Below are 20,055 nucleotides of genomic sequence, written 5' to 3' on the forward strand. Positions count from 1 at the left end.
CGACTCTGGCTTTTTTGCTGCCCCAAGCAAAAAAAAAAAACCCAACCAACCAAACAAAATGTCCCAGGCTGCAAGAGCGGAGAAGCAACAACAAAAAACATTCAGGGCGCTCAGAGCCAGGGTGCAAACTTTCAGTGCCATTTACTTGGTGGCTCATGGCTGCTTCCCCTGGCCGTGCTGGCTAGCAGGATTCCCTGCGTGGCAGACATGCCCCAGGCAGCGGAGTGTGTGCCCCGGCTAGCAAGGGGAGGGGGGAAAGAGAGAGGGGGGGGACAGCCAGGACTTCCTTCAGCCAGGGCAATCATCACTCAGCTCCTCCCGCTGTGCCGCCTGCCAGGAGGGCTTCACGCCGCTCCCACCTGCAGGTGAATTGAAGGTCAGCAGGGAGGGAAGGATGCAGGCCGCTTGCTGCAGACCTGGCACCAGCTGGGGCAGACGGAGTGCGCAGCCTGCTCCCAGCAGGGCACTCCCCTCCTCCATGCTGCCGCCTCCTACAGGGTGGCTGGAGCGGTGAACGAGGGGGGAAAAGGGTGGCCATGCCAAGGATTGGGTGAAACGCCGGCCCTTAGAATCTGCCGCCCCAAGCATGAGCTTGCTTGGCTGGTGCCTGGAGCTGGTCCTGGGAAGGACGGACCCAGGGCTGGGAGAGGGTTATGGGGCACCTCAGGGCTAGGGAGGCAGGGCTTGTGGGTTGGGAGACCAGCATTGCTCCAGGAAGTGGATTAGGTAACACCTGCCTGTTCTCCCCCTTTCCTTGCCCTACCCCCTCCTCCACAAGCACCAAACTGGGCCCACATTTACAAACCAGTGGCTCTGGGGCAGGTAGCAGATCCCCCTGGGATAACAGGAGCGACTGGCGAGCTGTGATCAGGCCCGGCCCACAGAGCAGAGATGAGACAAAGACACAGTTAAATAACTGTCCTGTAATTAGTGTTGAGGAGCTGAGTATGGGTCCCCCACCCTTCCCTACAGTAGCAATACAAAAGGGGGACCCGAGTCTGTGCAGAGTCCCATGGCTTCGGTGCTGGGGAGTTTAGTGTGGAGCTAGGAACCTCCAGGCCAGCACAGGTGCAGGGTAAGTCTGGGAGCAGGGTGTTGCTGGCCCCCAGTGCGACCTTTTCTGGGAAAGGTCCTTCCCCAGCCTCCCCCTGCTGATGGGCAGGCAGAGCTGCCCATCCATAGGAACCAGAATGGAGCTTAGCAGCAGCTGGAGCCCAGAGATGCTGCCCAGCAGTCGCCCTGTGCCCCAAGAAGCAGACAGGCCCAGCGGTGTAGTGAGAAGACACCTGGCTCTCCCCAAGGCTGGCTGGGCCCATCTCCTCCACCCCACGCTCCTTCCTGGCTGCAAGTGATACAAGATCTGCCCAGGAACGTGAAATGCTCATAACCACTTAAATAATTATCTGTGCACAGAGGCTGCCCTGCTCCCACCTTCCTGAGGTAGGGCGTGCCCCCCTGGCATGCTGAGATAGTGTTCCCAGCCAGGCCCTGCAGATGTCAGCTGTGGATGGGCAGCCCCTCCAAGGCCAGGCCCCTGCAGGGGAGGGTTAGTGTTTGGAATCTATAGACATTGGGCGTGGCATGTGCTGAACCAAACATGCCCGCTACAGAGCGAACACAGTGCCCTCAGACTATGGGCCACACACTGCCACCCCACTGGGCCACACCTCACTGCCTAAAACAGAGTGGGGCACGGCCACCACAGCACAGGGATGCAGCACCGAGCAACAGTCTGCAGCTGTCAGGTGACCCCCCTAGGCACCTTGTTGGTGAATTGGTCTACCTGCCACTCCCAGAGGCAGAGCCCAGTGCTGCCACTTCCCCTACCAGGTCACATCCCCTATGCACCCCTCAAAGGCTGGAGGGGTGTGCGTGGAACAGAATATCCTATCGCCAGCAAAAGGGCAAGTTACTCCTCCCATCAGCAGGTTCTAGGTGCACCCAGCTCACCGACTTGTACCTCCTAGCACTCCTCCACCCCTCGGCTGCCCATTAAATGGCACCACCCCATGGGGACAGTGCCCCTTGCTGGGGAACCCCACCAGGCCGCTGCACCTGCCTCTGCCCCTCATCCCAGCAACCGGCTCTCGCAGGGTATTTTGCAGCAGGCTTGCAGGGCACACCCGGCCTCCCTCTTAGTCCATAGTGCACAGCATGACGGAGCCCTAGGCACCATTGTAATGAACATGATACTGTGTCTGCTCCACTGAGCTCCCTGCTGCATGGCACGTCTCATGGGCATTGAGGTTCCCTGCTGCTGGGGGTGCAAAGCAAGGAGTCATCTCCTCACAGGCATAGCAGCAGAAGCACGACTCCCACCCACCATGCAGGAGCTGCGTGACAGAGCACCTTTATCTCAGCTACAGCCCTTTGAATTAGGGAGGGGACTGTTCTGGACTGCCCTCCAGGCTCTTCCCATGCTAGCAGTAACCTTCCCCCCACTGAGCCCCAAAACGCAGCCATGGAGGAACTGTTGGCTGAGAGGTGCAATCAGCATCCCCAGGAGAACCTGGCTCACCCCACACCCTGCTCCCCTGGAGTGGGAGGCTGTAAACCCTTCCGCTACTGCACACGTGGCTCCGCTGGTCCCATCTCATACATCCTCGCCCTTTCTCCACTGGTGGTTCCTCTGAGCAGCCTTCACTACAGGAACACACCCTATCTGAGCAGAGAAAGGGATACTGCGGGGCGGAGGGAGGGAGCAGATAAAGGGTACCTGCCTCCTCATCGACCTGCTCTAACAGGGAGCTGCATGCAGGGGGAGGGGGGCACACTGTGTGCCTGGGGGGAGCTAAGGCCAGGAAAGGGCCTGAGTTGGGTTCCTTGAAGGTCTCCTCAAAAGGCCTGGAGAGGCATCTGGATCAGGAGCTCTCACAGCCCCAGATGGGATAAGGCTACTAGGACATTAACCAGGGGACTCCCCGCCCAGCACCCGGTAGGCATAAGTTAAATGGGTGCAGGAAAGGGGGCCGATCCATGCTGTCCCTGCTGGAGGACTGGCCATTTGAGGAACTGGCTCCACACCTCCTAAGCTCAGTGGTGTGAACATTGGCCTGCTAAACTCAGGGTTGTGAGTCTAATCCTTGAAGGGGCCACTTCAGGATCTGGGGCAAAATCAGCACTTGGTCCTGCTAGTGAAAGCAGGGGGCTGGACTCAATGACCTTTCGGGGTCCCTTTCAGTTCTGTGAGATAGGTATATCTCCATATTTCTATTTCAATGCTGAGCACAGGGCAAGGACCCCACAGCCCCATCTACATTCCTTCAGCACTGGCAGGATTTGAACCCAGGCCCTGTTCTACCAACCCCCAGACATCTACAGCTGGAACTGAAGGATGCAGTCCCTTAGCTGTAGCAGTAGTAGGCATTTATCCTCATGCCCCATATGGCTCCTGGGAGCACCCCACACACTGGGTAGACCAGCACATGAAGGTGTGATTGCAGCAAGCACACCTGCACAAGCAACGGTGGTAGTGGGGACACCTTCTGCCATCTACTCCACACACAGCCAGGCCCACTGGCTCTGGGTCCACACTCAAGGGCCAGCAGCACCCAATGGCTGCAATTGAACCTCGTCCTCACTAGCAAATTGGGTCCTGCCAGGACAGGATCTGGAGTGGCCGAGGTGACTGACACGATGCCTGGTGTAACTCAGCACAGATGGGAACACCTGTTACCGGAGCTCCAGCAAGGTGACACTTCCAGGGACTGGTGCTACCGCAGGAAAGACCTCCCCAGGGCGAGGTACTGTCCACAGGCAGCCTGGGCGCTCCATAACAAAAGGCACTGCAGTGCTGGGCACGTACAGCGCTGCACCAGTCACTTCTCAGCTCTTGTGTGGGTCACCCAGGTGCCAGGTTCTCAGCTTGGCTAGAAGGGCCCCCTAATCTCCCACCGGCTGCACATCTCTGTAGTCTGGCACAGCAGGAATCCTTAACCCCTACCTTCCCAGGGCAGAGGGGCCAGGAACCAGCCTGGCAACGGGGGCCTCATTCAATCCCCCACTTCGTAGCTTTCTTGTGTCTTAAACAGGAAATTGGGGTGCACCCCTCGCTTTGTGTGCTGGTACTAAGGATGATGTTTACAGGAGCCCCTGCTGCCCTGCACTCTCCACTTCCCTTTGTTACTGAGATAGGGAAACTTGCAGGCTGCCTGTCCCACTGTTCCTGGCAGTAGCGGGGGGGAGGGGGAGGGAAGTATCCAGACTTTCTGTTGACACCTATTTAACCCAAGCATGGAGAAGCATCAGACCCAACCCCTACTCAGAGCTGAGAACTCCCCTGCACCGACTCTCCAATACCCAAGGGAGCCCTCCAGCAAAGCAGAGCTGACAGCACATGGGGGTGTGCCTGGCACCAGCTAGCAGCGAAGTGGCTCTGGGCTGTAATTCACATTGTAGGCCATTCTGGCACATGCGCACACAGCACAGGCTCAGAGAACCCGATCTGGATCTAGTGTAAGTTGTTTTCTTATTGCGACACCAAGAGGGGGCAAAAAGGTTTGAGCTGATCCTGTTACCTTCCCTTCTGTCTGTGGAGCGACGGGGGCGACTCGGTCACATGCACCTCCCGCAACACAGGGGCTGGGGGTGCCAGATGCGAGGAGGGGCTGCGGCCCAGCCCTTGCTCTGTGGGTTCAGTTCTGGCTTGACTCCCCAGCCCCTATTGCACTGGGCGAGCGAGCACAAGCTACACTAGCTGGAGGCAGCTGGGAGCCCTGTCGCTGACCGAGAAGGAACCTGCATTCCCATCCCCTCTGGGGCTCACCCAGGAGACCAGAGAGCCCCTTCCAGCTACACGGGGAGTTGTCAGCTTGCGACCCCCTGGCAGGGACTACGCTATCCAAGAAGAGCAGCCCTGGGTCACAAGGATGCTGATGGAGCATCCCCAAGGGGCCACCCTGGCTGTGCCCCGCCTGTGTGTTGACCCTGTCAGAAGGCTGCCATGGGGCGATGGCACAGAGGTGGGGCTCACAAACACCTTTCTAGCCGGGGAGCACAGAGGAGCCCCCTGCTCAGCATTCACCAAACTGCAGCTCCTTGTGGGGAGGGGGAGCTCCCCCCAGCTGGATCTAGCACCGCCCTGCTGAGCAGACGGGTAGTGCTCAGGTGGGTTTCCCTGCTCTCCGGACCTGATTTCTCTCTCTGCCGCCCAGCCCCCATGACAGGCACAGGCAAACCTCTTGCTGAGAAGCCAACCCATTCCTCTCTTTCCCCGAGCTCCAGGAGTGCCCAGAGAAGGGCCACGGGGTCCTGGAGCCAAGCAGTGACTCAGGCCAGGGCAACCAAGCCCTCCGCAGACCTATAGCCCATACCCGATGCGCGCATAGGAGCTTTCATCACCCCTTGTAGTGAGGGGGTGTGGCCTGGCTGGATTGCTCCTCCCAGCATGTACTGCTTCACCCTGATGCACGAGGGACTGCAGTGCATGTTGGGAGATGTAGCCTCCATGGGTGACCTGGCCGGCTTAGTGCCCGCTGGCAGCTGTTTCCCATGAAGGCCCAGCCAGAGTGGCACCCACTGGGAGCTGCGTGCAGCCTGGGCCGCACTCCTCGGCGGTGCATACTGGAGCAGGAACTGGGTCAGCCGTCGCGGTGCACACGCTGGTGCTGCAGCAGGTTGGAGGGGTGGGCGAAGCCCTTGTCGCAGACACTGCACTTGTAGGGGGTCTCGCCCGTATGCACCTTCTCGTGCACTGTCAGGTAAGCCAGGTCCTTGAAGAACTTGTCGCAGAAGCTGCACTTGTAGGGGCGCTCCTCACTGTGCACCCGGTGGTGCTGCAGTAGCAGCGAGGGCCGGGCGAAGGCCTTCTGGCACACCTCGCACTTGTAGGGCCGCTCGCCCGTGTGCGAGCGCTCGTGGATCACCAGGTAGGACGACTGCTTGAAGGCCTTGCCGCAGGTCTTGCAGACGAAGGGGCGCTCACCGGTGTGCACTCGCTCGTGCGAGGAGAGGGCGTTGGACTGCTTGAAGCCCTTGCCGCAGATGGGGCAGACGAAGGGCCGGTCACCAGTGTGAACCCGCTCGTGCACCTTGAGGCTGTGGCCATAAGTGAACTTCTTGCCGCAGACACCGCAGACGTGGGGCTTGTCGTCGCAGTGCTGGCGCTGATGCAGCAGCAGCGAGTTGGAGGTGGGGAAGTCCTTCCCGCAGTCGCCGCATTTGAAGGGCTTCTCAGTGCAGTGGGTGAGCATGTGGCGCTGCAGCTCGTAGGGCGTCTTGAAGCTCTTGTCACAGCAGGCGCACTGGTAGGGGCGCTCGCCGGTGTGAATGCGCCGGTGCTCCTGGAGGTTGGACGAGCGCTTGAACTTCTTGCCACACATCTCGCAGTGGAAGGGCCGCTCCTCAGTGTGCACCAGCCGGTGACTCTTGAAGTCCGAGTGGCGCTTGAAAGAGGCCTCGCAGAGGTCGCAGTGGAAGGGCCGCTCCTCGTTGTGCACCACTTCGTGGCTGAACAGCTCCCAGGCCCGCTTGAAAGTCTTCTCGCACACGCTGCATGCGAAGGGCTTGTCGTCCACGATCACCTCCCGGATCTCCAGCTGGGAGCCTGCCCGCCTCAGGTGCGGTGGCAGCACTACCCCCTCGTCCAGCTCGCCCGCCGTGCTGCCCAGCACTAGCTTGGCTGTAGAGTAGATCCCATGCTCATCGATCAGCTGCACAAAGTCCGGCTTGGGGCGGGCAGTGCCAGGCCCAGCCAGCCTGGGGGAGCCGAACCTCTTCTCTTCCTCCTCCCCCCATTCCAGTGCCAGGCCCTGCCCCTCCTCCTCCTCCCGCTTCAGTGCCAGGCCCTGCCCCTCCTCCTCCTCCTCCTCCCTCTTCAATGCCAAGCCCTGCTCCTCCTCCTCCCCCTCTGGTGCCGGGTCCTGCCCCTCCTCCCCACTGCACTGGCGAAGTGGAAGGGATGGCCCTATGTCGCCAGGCCTCGCCTCATGGCCATTCTCCAAGGGTCTTTTCTTCCTCCGGAAGTTGCTGGCTTGGCCTCGCAGCAGCCGCAGCCTTTTGCCCTGGGAGGGCCCTGGCTCCTCGGAAGTGGCTGGCTGCCCCCTGTCCTGGCTTGGGGACACAGTGACCTGGCCAGGGGACAGCTTCATGTACAGCCGGTGCTTCCGCCGGAACGGCCTGCGGGGCTGTGGTTCCCCTGGAACCGGGGACTGGAGGAGCTCCCGGCATAGAGGGGACACCACCTCCTCTTCTCCCCCGTTCTGGTTCTGGTCTGTCACATCAGTGTCCTGAGGGGTGGCAGGGCTATGCCTCCCTTGGCACCGGCTGGGTGGGCAAAGAAGGGGAGAACTTCCGGGTCGCCCTGGAGAGCTCCCCACCATCGCTGGATCCTGCACACTTCTGCTCTGCTCCCAGGCCCCATCCTCCTTCTCCGACCAGCCCGCCTGGACCATCCGGATACAGCTCAGCGGAGACGGGGCCTTGCTGGCAGGAGAAGCCGGATCATCCTCCATGACTGTGGGTGCCAGCCCCCGTTACAGGCAGGATCCTCTGCAAGAGAGCAGTATGGAGAGTTAAGAGCCTGGCACGGCCACCTTCACCCTGGCAAGGCCCACTACCCACTGCCCTAGCACTACCCGCCCAGGCCTGGCTCCCCCTCTGCCCAGCTCCCTGCCCAATCTCCAGGCACCTATGCAGTGAGAAAAGGCTTTTCCATTGCTCACCTGCAGCAGTTACCATGCTAATCAGCTCACCAGAGGCAGAGAGGGAACAAGGGCAGCACCTGCACTAGCCAGACACGTGGAGGGGAGGGAAGTGCATAGCGAATGATGGAGGGAGGGGAGTGTACAGGGCATGGCCCTTTCCCCCATCCCAAATCGGCCCTTACCCGTGTCTATGCCATTCCCACACATGATGTCTTGCCATCACCTTGGGCGAGTGGAGTAGCTCAGACAGGGGCACAACCATTCCAGGGGCAGGAGGGTGAAAACCAAACCTATGTGGGCGAGCACAGAGACAGGGATGGGAGTGGAGAACAAGAAGCGGGACAGGAGGGGTTGCAGGGCATGGTCAGGATGACGTGGCTCACATCCACATAATGCTCTCCCACCCCAGGGGCTCCTGGGTTCCCCTGCCCCCCACTCCATGTGTGTGGGTGTCCCCATCCCATGGTCCCCTAGAGGAAGTATCCAGGAGAGGACAGGGCTCTCAGGACAGGGTGACTGCACCACGGATTAGCGCTCTGTCCTGGATGACTGGAGGCCTCAGCTGTGGGGGCAGTCTGTGTCCATACTCACTCTGGTGGAACCCATCAGCCTCAGCGACTCTCTAGGGGGCACGGGGGGAAGCAGGCAGCAAGGAGCTGTCCTGTTGCATGGACCAGGCAAGACCCAATGAGCTCGCCCAGCATGATAACCCCCTGCTGGATGGCTGAGCCTGCCACTCAAGGCACCACATCACTCCCTGGCAGGGACCCTGCAGGACCCACACCCAAGGCTGCCAGAGGCAGAGCAACCTTCTGCATTCGAAGAGGGAGGGGAAGGGGAAAAGGTGTGGGGGGGACTAGACTCTGCCTCCCAGAGAGGAGCCCCAAGGTCCTGCCATGACCACACCTGGCCAGTGCGGAGGAGCTGGTTCTGACCAGCAGAGGCCAGGACGTTCACAGCTCACTCATACTGAGTGACAGGCAAAAGATACCCAATGCCCTGTGCAGGGCACGATCCAACCCCACTCCTCCTGCACCCACTGGCTCAGGAGCTTGGGGGGGCCTGCATCCCTCTATCTGGTGGCACCCACACCCCTGGAAAGGTCCTGCAACAGCAGGAAAGGATCCTGCTAAAGCATTTCAGGGCCAGGCTCAGTTCACATGACACCAAGCATGACAGTATGGACCTGTGTCACCCCTGCCCCAACCATCGTCTCTGCGGCCTCCTCAGCAGCACAAGGACAGACAACAAGGGCTGTCTCCACGCAGAGTTGTGCCTGTTCAACCATAAGAACGGCCATGCGGGGTCTGACCAAAGGTCCATCTAGCCCAGTATCCTGCCCTCCAACAGTGGCCAATGCCAGGTGCCCCAGAGGGAATGAACAGAACAGGGCAATTCTTGAGTGATCCATCCCCTGTCATCCACTCCCAGCTTATGGCAATCAGACGTTTAGGGACACTCTGAGCATGGGGTTGCATCCCTGCCCATGTTGGCTAATAGCCATTGATGGGCCATCAAGCTACTCTAATTTATTTCTGAACCCAGTTATACTTTTGGCCTTCATAACATTCCCTGGCAATGAGTTCCAGAAGCTGACTGTGAATTGCATGAAGAAATACTTCCCTAAGTTTGTTTTAACCCTGCTGCCGATTAATTTCATTGGATGATGCCTACTTCTTGTGCTATGCGAAGGGGTAAATAACACTTGCCCATTCACTTTCTTCACACCATTCATGATTTTATAGACTTCTATGGCAGCTCCCCTTAATCGCTTCGTTTCTAAGATGAATATTCCCAGTTTTTTTTAAATCTCCCCTAATATGGAAGCTGTTACTTACATCTAATCATTGTTGTTACCCTTCATTGCACTCATTCTAAAATATCTTTTCTGAGATGGGGCAGTGAGAACTGCAGGCAGTATTCAGGGTGTGGGCGTACCATGGATTTACACAGCAGCATTATGATATTTTCTGTCTTATTAACAATCCTTTCCTAATGATTTATAACAGAGTCTCAAACTCAAATCACAATGAAGGGAAGGACTAGTACACTGGCCCAAGGGTCACATTACTGACACCTCCCCCCGCCGCCCTTGGCCCTGCATCCACTACACCCCTTCCATGAAATCCCATCCCTGCCCCGCCTCTTCCCTGCCCCCATTCCAACCCTTTCCCTGAAATCTGCCCCCTCCCTGCCTCCAAGGGGTGCAGGAGAGGTGTGAGGTGTGGCAGGGGCTCAGGGCAAGGAATTGGGGTGTGGGGTGCAGGAGGGGTGGGGGGTGTGGCAGGGGTCAGGGCAGGGGGTCAGGGTGCAGGAGGGGTGCAGCAGGGAGCTCAGGGAAGTGGGTTGGGGTGCAGCAGGGGTGTGTTGTGCAGCAGGGGGTTCAGGGCAGGGGGTCGGGTGCAGGGTGTGGCAGGAGGCTCAGGGAAGGGGGTTGGGGTGCAAGAGGGGTGCGGGGCGCAGCAGGAGGCTATGGGTACGGCAGGGGGGCGGGGTGCAGTGGCTGGGGTGTCAGGGAGGGTGTGGCAAGGGGTTGGGGTTCAGGTGTGCAAGGGGCTCAGGGCACAGGGTTCAATGCAGGATGGTATGCGAGAGCGGGCTCTGGCCTGGCACGCACTGGGAATGGGAACCAGGCACAGGAGCTGCTGGGGAGGTGCTGAAGCAACATCAAACACGCCCCCCCCCCCCACACCCAAAAAAACACAAAAAACCTTTCTTTCCTCCCCCACGTTCCTTCCATTTCCTGGCATGGCACGGGGGCAGGGCAGGCAGGCAGGGAGCCTGCCCTGCCCCCAGTGTGCGCCAGGCCGGAGCTGCTCTAGGTAAACGCTGGGGGAGGGTGGAGGGGCTACGAGGAGCTTGCGGGCCGCAGAAAATAACCTTGCAGGCTGCATACAGCCCGTGGGCCGCATACAGCCTGTGGGCCACATACAGGCCGTGGGTTTGAGACCCCTAATTTATAACTGTCAGCTTTTTTGACTGCTGCTATACATTGAGCGGATGTTTTCAGAGAACTATCCACGATGATTCCAACATCTCTTTCTTGAGTGGTAACAGCTAATTTAGATCCCACCATTTTGTATATATTGTCAGGATTAAGTTTTACAATGTGTATTACTTTGCATTTATCAACACTGAATTTCATCTGCCATTTTGTTGCCCAGTCACCTCATTTTGTGAGCTCCCTTTGTAACTCTTTCCAGTCAGTTTTGGACTTAACTATCCTGAGTAATTTTGTATCGCCTGGAATCTTTAAAACATCACTGCTTACCTCTTTTTCCAGATAATGTATGAATACGTTGAACAGCACTGGTCTCAGTACAGAGCTGCTATTTACCTCTCTCCATTGTGAAAACTGACCATTTATTCCTACCCTTTGTTTCCCATCTTTTAACCAGTTACTGATCCATAAGAGGACCTTCCCATCTGTCCCAGAACTGCTTACTTTGCTTAAGAGCCTTTGCTGAGGGACCTTGGCAAAGGCTTTGTAAAAGTCCAAAGTACACAATATCCACTGGATCAGCCATGTGCACGTCTGTTGACTCCCTCAAAGAATTCTAACAGTTTGGTGAAGCATGATTTCCCTTTACAAAAACTGTGCTGACACTTCCCAATCTCTGAGTCTGATAATTCTGTTCTTTACTATAGTTTCAACCAATGTGTCTGGTACTGAAGTCGGGCTTACCAGCCTATAATTGCCAGGATCACCTCTCGAGCCTTTTTTAAAAAAAATAGGATTACATTGGCTATCCTCTCGTCATCTGGTAGGCTGATTTAAGTGACAGGTTATATACCACAATTAGTATTTCTGCAATTTCATATTTGAATTCCTTCAGAACTCTTGGTTGACTAAACAATAGTAAGTTCTCAGGAGGAGATGGTAATTTATCAATTTGTTCCAAACCCTCCTCTATCAACACTTAAATCTGGGACAGTTCTTCAGATTTCTCACCTAAAAAGAATGACTCGGGTGTGGGAATCTCCCTCACATCCTCTGCAGTGAAGATCGATGCAAAGAATTCATTTAGCTTCTCCTCAACAACCTCTATTTCTTTGAACACTCCTTTAGCACCTTGATTATAGACTCATAAACTCATTGATTATCCAGAAGCCCCAATGATTGTTTGGCAGGCTTCCTGCTTCTGACGTACTTACAATTTTTTTTGTGTTGTTAGTTGCTGTCTTTTGTTAGTTGTTCTTCAAATTCTTTTTTGGTCTGCCTCATTATACTTTTACACTCAACTTGCCAGAGTTTATGCTCTTAGTTTCCTCAATAGGATTTGGCTTCCCATTTTTAAAAAGACATCTTTGTTGCCTGTAACTCCCTCTTTTACTCTGTTGTTTAGCCATGGTGGCATTTTTTGGTCCTCTTACTGTTCTCTCTCTTTAAACTATTATTTGGGGTATACACATAGTTTAAGCCCCTATTATGGGATTTGTAAAAAAAAAGTTTCCATGCAGCTTGCAGGCATGTTACTCTTGTGATTGTTCCTTTTAATTTCTGTTTAACAAGCCTCTTCATTTTTGTGTCATTCTCCTTTTTGCAGTTAAATGCTACGGCATAGGTTTCCTTGGTATTTTCTCCCCCACAAGGATGTGAAATTCAATTACACTCTGGTGGCGATTACCAAGTGGTTCAGCTATATTCATCTCTTGGACCAGATCCTGTGCACCACTTAGGACTAAATCAAGAACTGCCTCTCCTCTGGTGGGTTCCAGGACTAACTGCTCCAAGAAGCAGTCATTCATGGTGTCTAGAAACTTTATCTGTGCATCCCATTCTTAGGTGACATGTACACAGCCTATATGAGGATAATTTAAATCCCCCATTATTACTGAGTTTTCTGTAGATTCTCTATCTCCTTTACCATCTCGGTCGTGTGTCAGCTGCATATTCCTACTGTTATTAGCTAAGCATGGAATTTCTATCCATAGTCTCTCTATGGTTCTGTTTGATTGATTTAAGATTTTTACTATATTTGACACAGTGCTTTCTTTCACATATTCTACCACTCCCTCACCAGCATGGCCTCCTCCGTCATTCTTACATATTTTGTACCCTGGTATTCCTGTGTCCCATTATCATCTTTCCACCACCTTTCAGTGATGTCTTATTATATCAATATCCTCATTTAATATGAGGCATCCAAGCTCACCCATCTTCATACTTAGATTTCTTGCATTTGTATACAAGCTCTTATCAAGATTGTATTTAGCCCTCTGCTTTCATGTGGTGTAATTGGATAGGACTCTTTGATTTGACTGTTGCTCTTTGGTTCCTACCCGTATTTATCAACTTCTATCTTCACCCGTCTACTAGAATATAGAGTATCCTCTAATAAATCCTCAAGTAGGACATGTCTGTCTGAACTGCATGCTTCTGCACATCAACACTGCCACTGCAAACCCGTTCAGTTAAACTGGCGCCTAAGGCCCTACTGGACACAAGTCACCCCCACAGGTTGGTTTGGGCCAATCCTCCTGCAAGCCAGGATCATGGTTGTAGCAACAAGAGAGCCTCCATGCAGCCCCCGGCACCACGCCAGCTAGCTATACCTACTGAGCTGAAGGGCGCAGGCGGTCACCTCGATGGGCAGGCAACTGACCTGCAGCACTGACATCGAAAACAGTGATATGAGGTGCCTGAAGCAATTTGCAGGTCGATACTGACTCTGTCCCAATGCAGAGAAGGCTGATTCACCCCCTATAGGGTGCATACAGTGGCTTCTTCCTTCTCAGAGAGTGCACACTGTGGTCTCCCCCATCCTCATCCCATGCCCCCACATAGGGCGCGCACATACACACAATGGTCTCTCCCACCCCACTCCCAATAGGGCACACAGACACACACACACACACAGGTCTCTCCCCATAGGTTACATTTACAGACAATGGTCTCCCCCATCCCCACGGCATAGAGCACACACACCGGTCACCTCCATCTGGTGCATTCACACAATGGTCTCCCCCACTCCCATGCCACAGAGCACATACACACACACACTGGTCGCCTCCATCTCCCCCATAGGGTACATTCACAGACAATGGTTTTCCCTATCCTCAGGGCATAGAGTGCGTGTGCACACACACACACACACACACACACACGTGATGGCTTTCACCAAGTTAACCCGTCAAGAGTCCTGTTTAAACTTCATTTCATCAAGCCTTGGCCAATATCCACAGATATTACACCACAGGTCTTTGGGATCTCTTGGAGATGCTCAACCTGCATCGGTTGTCTCCCTTGGTTTGGGTTAACTCAGATCCCACTTCTGGGGCAACTGTGTGACACCTCTCCCCACCCCTTTTTGGGTACCCAAACTGGGTCTTAATGTTCTTCACTCCGGGCCCTACCATCCACAAACTCATCACCCAGTTGGCCTGCGCTGCAAGCACCTTAGGTTTCATGTTCACTGACCACCTTTTAAGCTGACAGGAACAGATCCCACAGAGTTGTTTCAACCCAATAGGTTATATAAATCCTCCAGCATACTGATGTAAGAACAGCCCTACGGGGTCAGATCAACGGTCCGTCTAGCCCAGTATCCTGTTTTCTGACAATGGCCACTGCCAGAGGCTTTAGAGGAAATGAACAGAACAGAGCAATTATTGAGTGATTTGTCCTCTGTCATCCAGTCCAGACTTCTGGAAGTGAGAGGTTTGGGGATACCCAGAGCATGGGGTTGTGTCCCTGACCATCCTGATAGACACTGACAGACATTGCCTCCATCAGCTCCTCTAATTCTTTTTCTGAACCCAGTTATAATTTTGGCCTTCACAACATCCCTTGGCGATGAGTTGCACAGACTGACTGTGCGTTGTGTGAAGAAGTATTTCCTTATGTTTGTTTTAAACCTGCTGCCTTTTAATTTCATCAGGAGACTCTTGGTTCTTGTGTTATGTGAAGGGGAAAACAACACTTCCTTCACACCACTCATGATTTTACAGACCTCTGTCATTACCCTCCATTAGTCACGTCTGTTCTAAGCTGAACAGTCTGTCTTTTTAATCTCTCTTCATATGGAAGCTCTTCCATACCCCTCATCATTTTTGCTGCCCTTCTCTGCACTTTTTCCAGTTCTAATATCTTTTTTGATGCCTGCACCTTTCTAGCTCATTTGCAGAGATTCTCCCATCAGGGTAGTGGCTTCCAAACACATCACACCCTGGATCTTTTGCACATAGTAAAGGCTTTTCCTAGAAGCTTTGGGTGTTGATTCAAATGTAAGCAACAAAGCCCCCAATATCAACTCCATACATCTGGCTGTATGCCTCTTATAGCTTGGGACCAAGTAACAGGGTCAGACAGTGAACCCAGTCTACAGGGTCAACCAGGTTCAAATTACAAGCCTTCTCAATGGCAGCTATATCCCACCTCCCTGCAAACTGGGGTAATTTGGTATCTAGACTCCTTGCAGAACTGGCTTCCCATGGTCTCTCCCCACCTACCCCTCTATGGGACCTTGTGCTCCTTCACTTCTCCCTGGTCAGTTCATGCTGGTGCTGCTCCTCCTCACGTTTTTACTGTTTCTATCAATCAGCTCACTCCTTTTCATGGTCCTTTAATGTCTATTCCTTTAGCTGAAGCTTCCTCACTTCCAGCTCCAACTTCCACTGTTCCAACTCTGGCGATGGGGAGTCAGGTCGTGAGGACACCCCGCTACTGCCTCTGTTGCCCTCAAGACTCTCTCAGGACTCCGCCTGGGCGTGGACCCTGGCTCAATCACCCTTCTCCAGCCAAGCAATGAGCTGGGCCTTGTTTAACTTCCCAACATTTAACCCTCTTTCCGTACATGGTTCTTCTTAGGGAGGTGGATCTACACCACTGTCTTGCCTTTTCTTTTGACTAATCTTGTTTTGACTGCTGCAAGTCACTTACTGCAAAATATTACTGGTGCACTCAGTATCTCACTGTTACCACCAACTATCCCAGGCCCATGGGATCTGTGTTATACCCCAGATTTTGAACAGCCCCTTGGAGGAACCCCATCAGTGTGCCAGACCCCCAAGGGGTCTCACTCTTCCTTAAGGGTAGGCCACACAGCCTCAATGTCTTGGAGCCTGAGCCTCTGGGCTCCAGCCCGCCTTCTTCACCCTGTGAGCTCTGCCCAGCAAGTCTCACTGAGACAGACTCCTGTTCAGAGACTTTTTGCCCTCTTCAGGGATTAATGCATCTCATCAAGGATTTTCAATGACAGCAGGCGGCCCTTTCAAAACAGAGCAGGGTTTATTAGCAAACTGGAACGCAGCAGGGCAGTTCTTAGGTTAGCACAGAGAAGCAAAGATGAAGACAGAGTTCAAACTGTCCAAGGCCAGGGCTCCACCCAGTCAAGCTGCTAGAATCCATTTTGGCTCTCTCTCTGTCTGTCCGTCTCAGGTGACGGAGTCTCTCTCTCTCCAAAGACCAGCTCTTAACATAGTCACTTGATACCTCCCTCTTTGTTCTCCAGCTCAGGGTCTTTCTTTGGTCTGCTTCCTTCCTTTTGGCTGTTGGTTGCTAGGTATGAAAGTCCCTGCTATTAGGGTTTCTATTGTTTTCAGGATCCTCCACTAATTCTGGATTGGTTTCAGCCAGTCCTTCAACAACCCACTGATACCATCCCAGACAATAGTTACCTGACCCAATGTCTTCTGTCGTGTCTCCTGCTCTGCCCCTAAAGCAGCCTTTCAACCCTTTACATTCCATGCACAGCAATGCAGAACACAGAGAGAAACTGAGGCACACATACAAATCATACAAATATTAGCAAAATTCCCACATTTGTCACATCCTACAGAAGTTGGGGGGGGGGGGAAGGATACTCCGAAGGACATGCTGAAGGAGTGATTAGAGAGGTAGGAGAACTAGGAAAGGACAGAGTGACAGAAGCCCAAGTAGGATTAGATTGCAAGAAAAATACATGGTCAACTGCATCAAAGGTCGGCGGCTGGCTAGAGAAGAAGGATGAAGATGGAGCAATGACTCTGAGATTTGGCTAGAGGGATCACTGCAGGCTTTGGTGAAAGCTGTGTCAATGTAGTGTTGGGAGTGGAAGCCGGATTGGAGAGGGTCTAGAATGGAATTGGAGGAAAGGAATTGAGAGAAGAATGGGCTCAAAGACTTTTGTTTTGTTTTAAAATGGGAACCTACATGTGGAACAAATATTTAACAACAGGCTCTTGAATCTAGGAGAGAAACCTTGAACATGACTCAATGGCTGGAAGCTGAAGCCAGACAGGCTCAGCCTGAAAATAAGGCGTAAATGTACAATGGGGAAGGTGACAAAGCATTAGAAGAAGGTACCTGGGGTTGTGGCAGATTCTCCATCACTTACCGTTTCTGAACCCGGACAGGCTGTTTTTGTAAGAACTCTGCTCCAGGGATCAGTGTGGGGCAGTTCTCTGGGCTGTGCTAGCTTATGGGGAGGGTCCCTTCTACCCTGGGATCTAGGACCCCCACAGGGCACATCCACACTGGTCTTCCCGCCCCATCTATGCCCACTCCATAGGGTTCACACAGTGGTCTCCCCCCATCTCCTCCCTGCCCCCCCCATTACTATCCTCCATCTGCTACCCCATCTCCACCCCCACAGGGTGCATATGATAGTCCCCCCCCAGCCCCTTCCTGTCCCTCATGCACAGTGGTCTCCCCCCATCTGCAACCACATCCCCCCCCAGGGTCCACACAGTAGTATCCCCCATCTCCATCCACTCCCCGCCCCAATCACCCTCGACACATCATAATCCCCCCATCTCCCCAACATAATGGGCTCCCCCATCCTCCCCGGGAGCACAAATGGTCTCGCCCGCCGGCTGTGCGAATGGAGCGCGGACGAGTCCACTCTCTCCCAGGGAGGGGTGTTCATCCCCGGGGGCAGTGGGGAACTCACCGGGCCACCACCAGCTCGCTCCCCTCTACCCTTCACATCCGGCCAGTGTCTCAGCAAAACCACTCCGCCGACAGCCCAACCAGCCCTTCCCCCTAGCAACACTTCCGAGCGTGAGCACCCGTGCCCACGTGACTAGGGGCAGCCCCGCTTCCGGCGCCAGGGAGCCGGACAGAGCTTGGCCCCTAGTTCGCTCTGCGCGTAAAAGCGGAGCTCGACTAGCTGAGGGACGGCTGTGGACATGCGCAGTAGCCACCCTGTCCCTGGGCTGGGGAGTGAGCTGAAGCGGGCAGGACGGTGGTGGAGGCGCGTTATCAGCCTCGTCCCCGGCTGCACCGTGACTAAGCGCTAATCGGAGGCCAGCTGGTAATAAGCGATAATCAGTGTCTGTCTGGTGCCGATAAACGGCCACCGGTCACCAGTAGCTGACGACCGACTGTAACAGCCCCAACGGCCAGTCCCCAGCCGTCACTAACCGATCGTCAACAGCCAGACCCCAACAATCAGTAACTGACAACCAACCGCTAACAGCCCCAACGACCAGTCCCCAGCCGTCACTAACCGATCGTCAACAGCCAGTCCCCAACAATCAGTAACTAAACGCTAACAGCCCCAACGGCCAGTCCCCAGCCGTCACTAACCGATCATCAACAGCCAGACCCCAACAATCAGTAACTGACAACCAACCGCTAACAGCCCCAACGGCCAGTCCCCAGCCGTCACTAACCGATCGTCAACAGCCAGACCCCAACAATCAGTAACCAACCGCTAACAGCCCCAACGGCCAGTCCCCAGCCGTCACTAACCGATCGTCAACAGCCAGTCCCCAACAATCAGTAACCAAACGCTAACAGCCCCAACGGCCAGTCCCCAGCAATCAGTAACCAACCGCTAACAGCCCCAACGGCCAGTCCCCAGCCGTCACTAACCGATCGTCAACAGCCAGACCCCAACAATCAGTAACCAACCGCTAACAGCCCCAACGGCCAGTCCCCAGCCGTCACTAACCGATCGTCAACAGCCAGTCCCCAACAATCAGTAACCAAACGCTAACAGCCCCAACGGCCAGTCCCCAGCCGTCACTAACCGATCGTCAACAGCCAGACCCCAACAATCAGTAACCAACCGCTAACAGCCCCAACGGCCAGTCCCCAGCCGTCACTAACCGATCGTCAACAGCCAGTCCCCAACAATCAGTAACCAAACGCTAACAGCCCCAACGGCCAGTCCCCAGCCGTCACTAACCGATCATCAACAGCCAGACCCCAACAATCAGTAACTGACAACCAACCGCTAACAGCCCCAACGGCCAGTCCCCAGCCGTCACTAACCGATCGTCAACAGCCAGACCCCAACAATCAGTAACCAACCGCTAACAGCCCCAACGGCCAGTCCCCAGCCGTCACTAACCGATCGTCAACAGCCAGACCCCAACAATCAGTAACCAACCGCTAACAGCCCCAACGGCCAGTCCCCAGCCGTCACTAACCGATCGTCAACAGCCAGACCCCAACAATCAGTAACCAACCGCTAACAGCCCCAACGGCCAGTCCCCAGCCGTCACTAACCGATCGTCAACAGCCAGTCCCCAACAATCAGTAACCAAACGCTAACAGCCCCAACGGCCAGTCCCCAGCCGTCACTAACCGATCGTCAACAGCCAGACCCCAACAATCAGTAACCGACAGCTAACAGCCCCAACGGCCAGTCCCCAGCCGTCACTAACCGATCGTCAACAGCCAGACCCCAACAATCAGTAACCAACCGCTAACAGCCCCAACGGCCAGTCCCCAGCCGTCACTAACCGATCGTCAACAGCCAGACCCCAACAATCAGTAACTGACCGCTAACAGCCCCAACGGCCAGTCCCCAGCCGTCACTAACCGATCGTCAACAGCCAGTCCCCAACAATCAGTAACCAAACGCTAACAGCCCCAACGGCCAGTCCCCAGCCGTCACTAACCGATCGTCAACAGCCAGACCCCAACAATCAGTAACTAACCGCTAACAGCCCCAACGGCCAGTCCCCAGCCGTCACTAACCGATCGTCAACAGCCAGTCCCCAACAATCAGTAACCAAACGCTAACAGCCCCAACGGCCAGTCCCCAGCCGTCACTAACCGATCATCAACAGCCAGTCCCCAACAATCAGTAACCAAACGCTAACAGCCCCAACGGCCAGTCCCCAGCCGTCACTAACCGATCATCAACAGCCAGTCCCCAACAATCAGTAACCAAACGCTAACAGCCCCAACGGCCAGTCCCCAGCCGTCACTAACCGATCATCAACAGCCAGACCCCAACAATCAGTAACTGACAACCAACCGCTAACAGCCCCAACGGCCAGTCCCCAGCCGTCACTAACCGATCGTCAACAGCCAGACCCCAACAATCAGTAACCAACCGCTAACAGCCCCAACGGCCAGTCCCCAGCCGTCACTAACCGATCGTCAACAGCCAGTCCCCAACAATCAGTAACCGACAACCAACCGCTAACAGCCCGAACGGCCAGTCCCAAGCAATCAGTAACTGACAACCAACAG

General features: G+C 54.8%; 2 protein-coding genes across 3 annotated transcripts in view; both read right to left on the reverse strand.

Annotated features, from left to right (window-relative positions):
- Positions 1–20,055, reverse strand: part of LOC116835240 (scavenger receptor cysteine-rich domain-containing protein DMBT1-like) — a 633,172-nt gene that overhangs the window by 570,155 nt on the left and 42,962 nt on the right. The gene's annotated exons all lie outside the window — the stretch shown is intronic.
- LOC116823125 (uncharacterized) lies at positions 909–17,649 on the reverse strand. 2 transcript variants are annotated; one of them, XM_075071416.1, is made up of 3 exons: positions 17,516–17,580; positions 7,826–7,933; positions 909–7,488 (listed from the first exon to the last, which is right to left on the reverse strand). In XM_075071416.1, the coding sequence occupies exon 3, from the start codon at positions 7,449–7,451 to the stop codon at positions 5,580–5,582; it is 1,872 nt and encodes a 623-aa protein (XP_074927517.1). In that variant the 5' UTR covers positions 7,452–7,488; positions 7,826–7,933; positions 17,516–17,580; the 3' UTR covers positions 909–5,579. The 2 variants fall into 2 exon arrangements, with proteins under 2 accessions (XP_074927517.1, XP_074927516.1); XM_075071415.1 differs by lacking the exon at positions 7,826–7,933 and having other exon boundaries at positions 17,516–17,649.

Source organism: Chelonoidis abingdonii, chromosome 11, assembly GCF_003597395.2.
Source record: "Chelonoidis abingdonii isolate Lonesome George chromosome 11, CheloAbing_2.0, whole genome shotgun sequence".
Classification (NCBI taxonomy): Eukaryota; Metazoa; Chordata; order Testudines; family Testudinidae; genus Chelonoidis; species Chelonoidis abingdonii.

Excerpts from the sequence above, each read along its gene's own strand:
- LOC116823125 (XM_075071415.1), bottom strand. The coding sequence starts at position 7,451 with ATGGAGGATGATCCGGCTTCTCCTGCCAGCAAGGCCCCGTCTCCGCTG.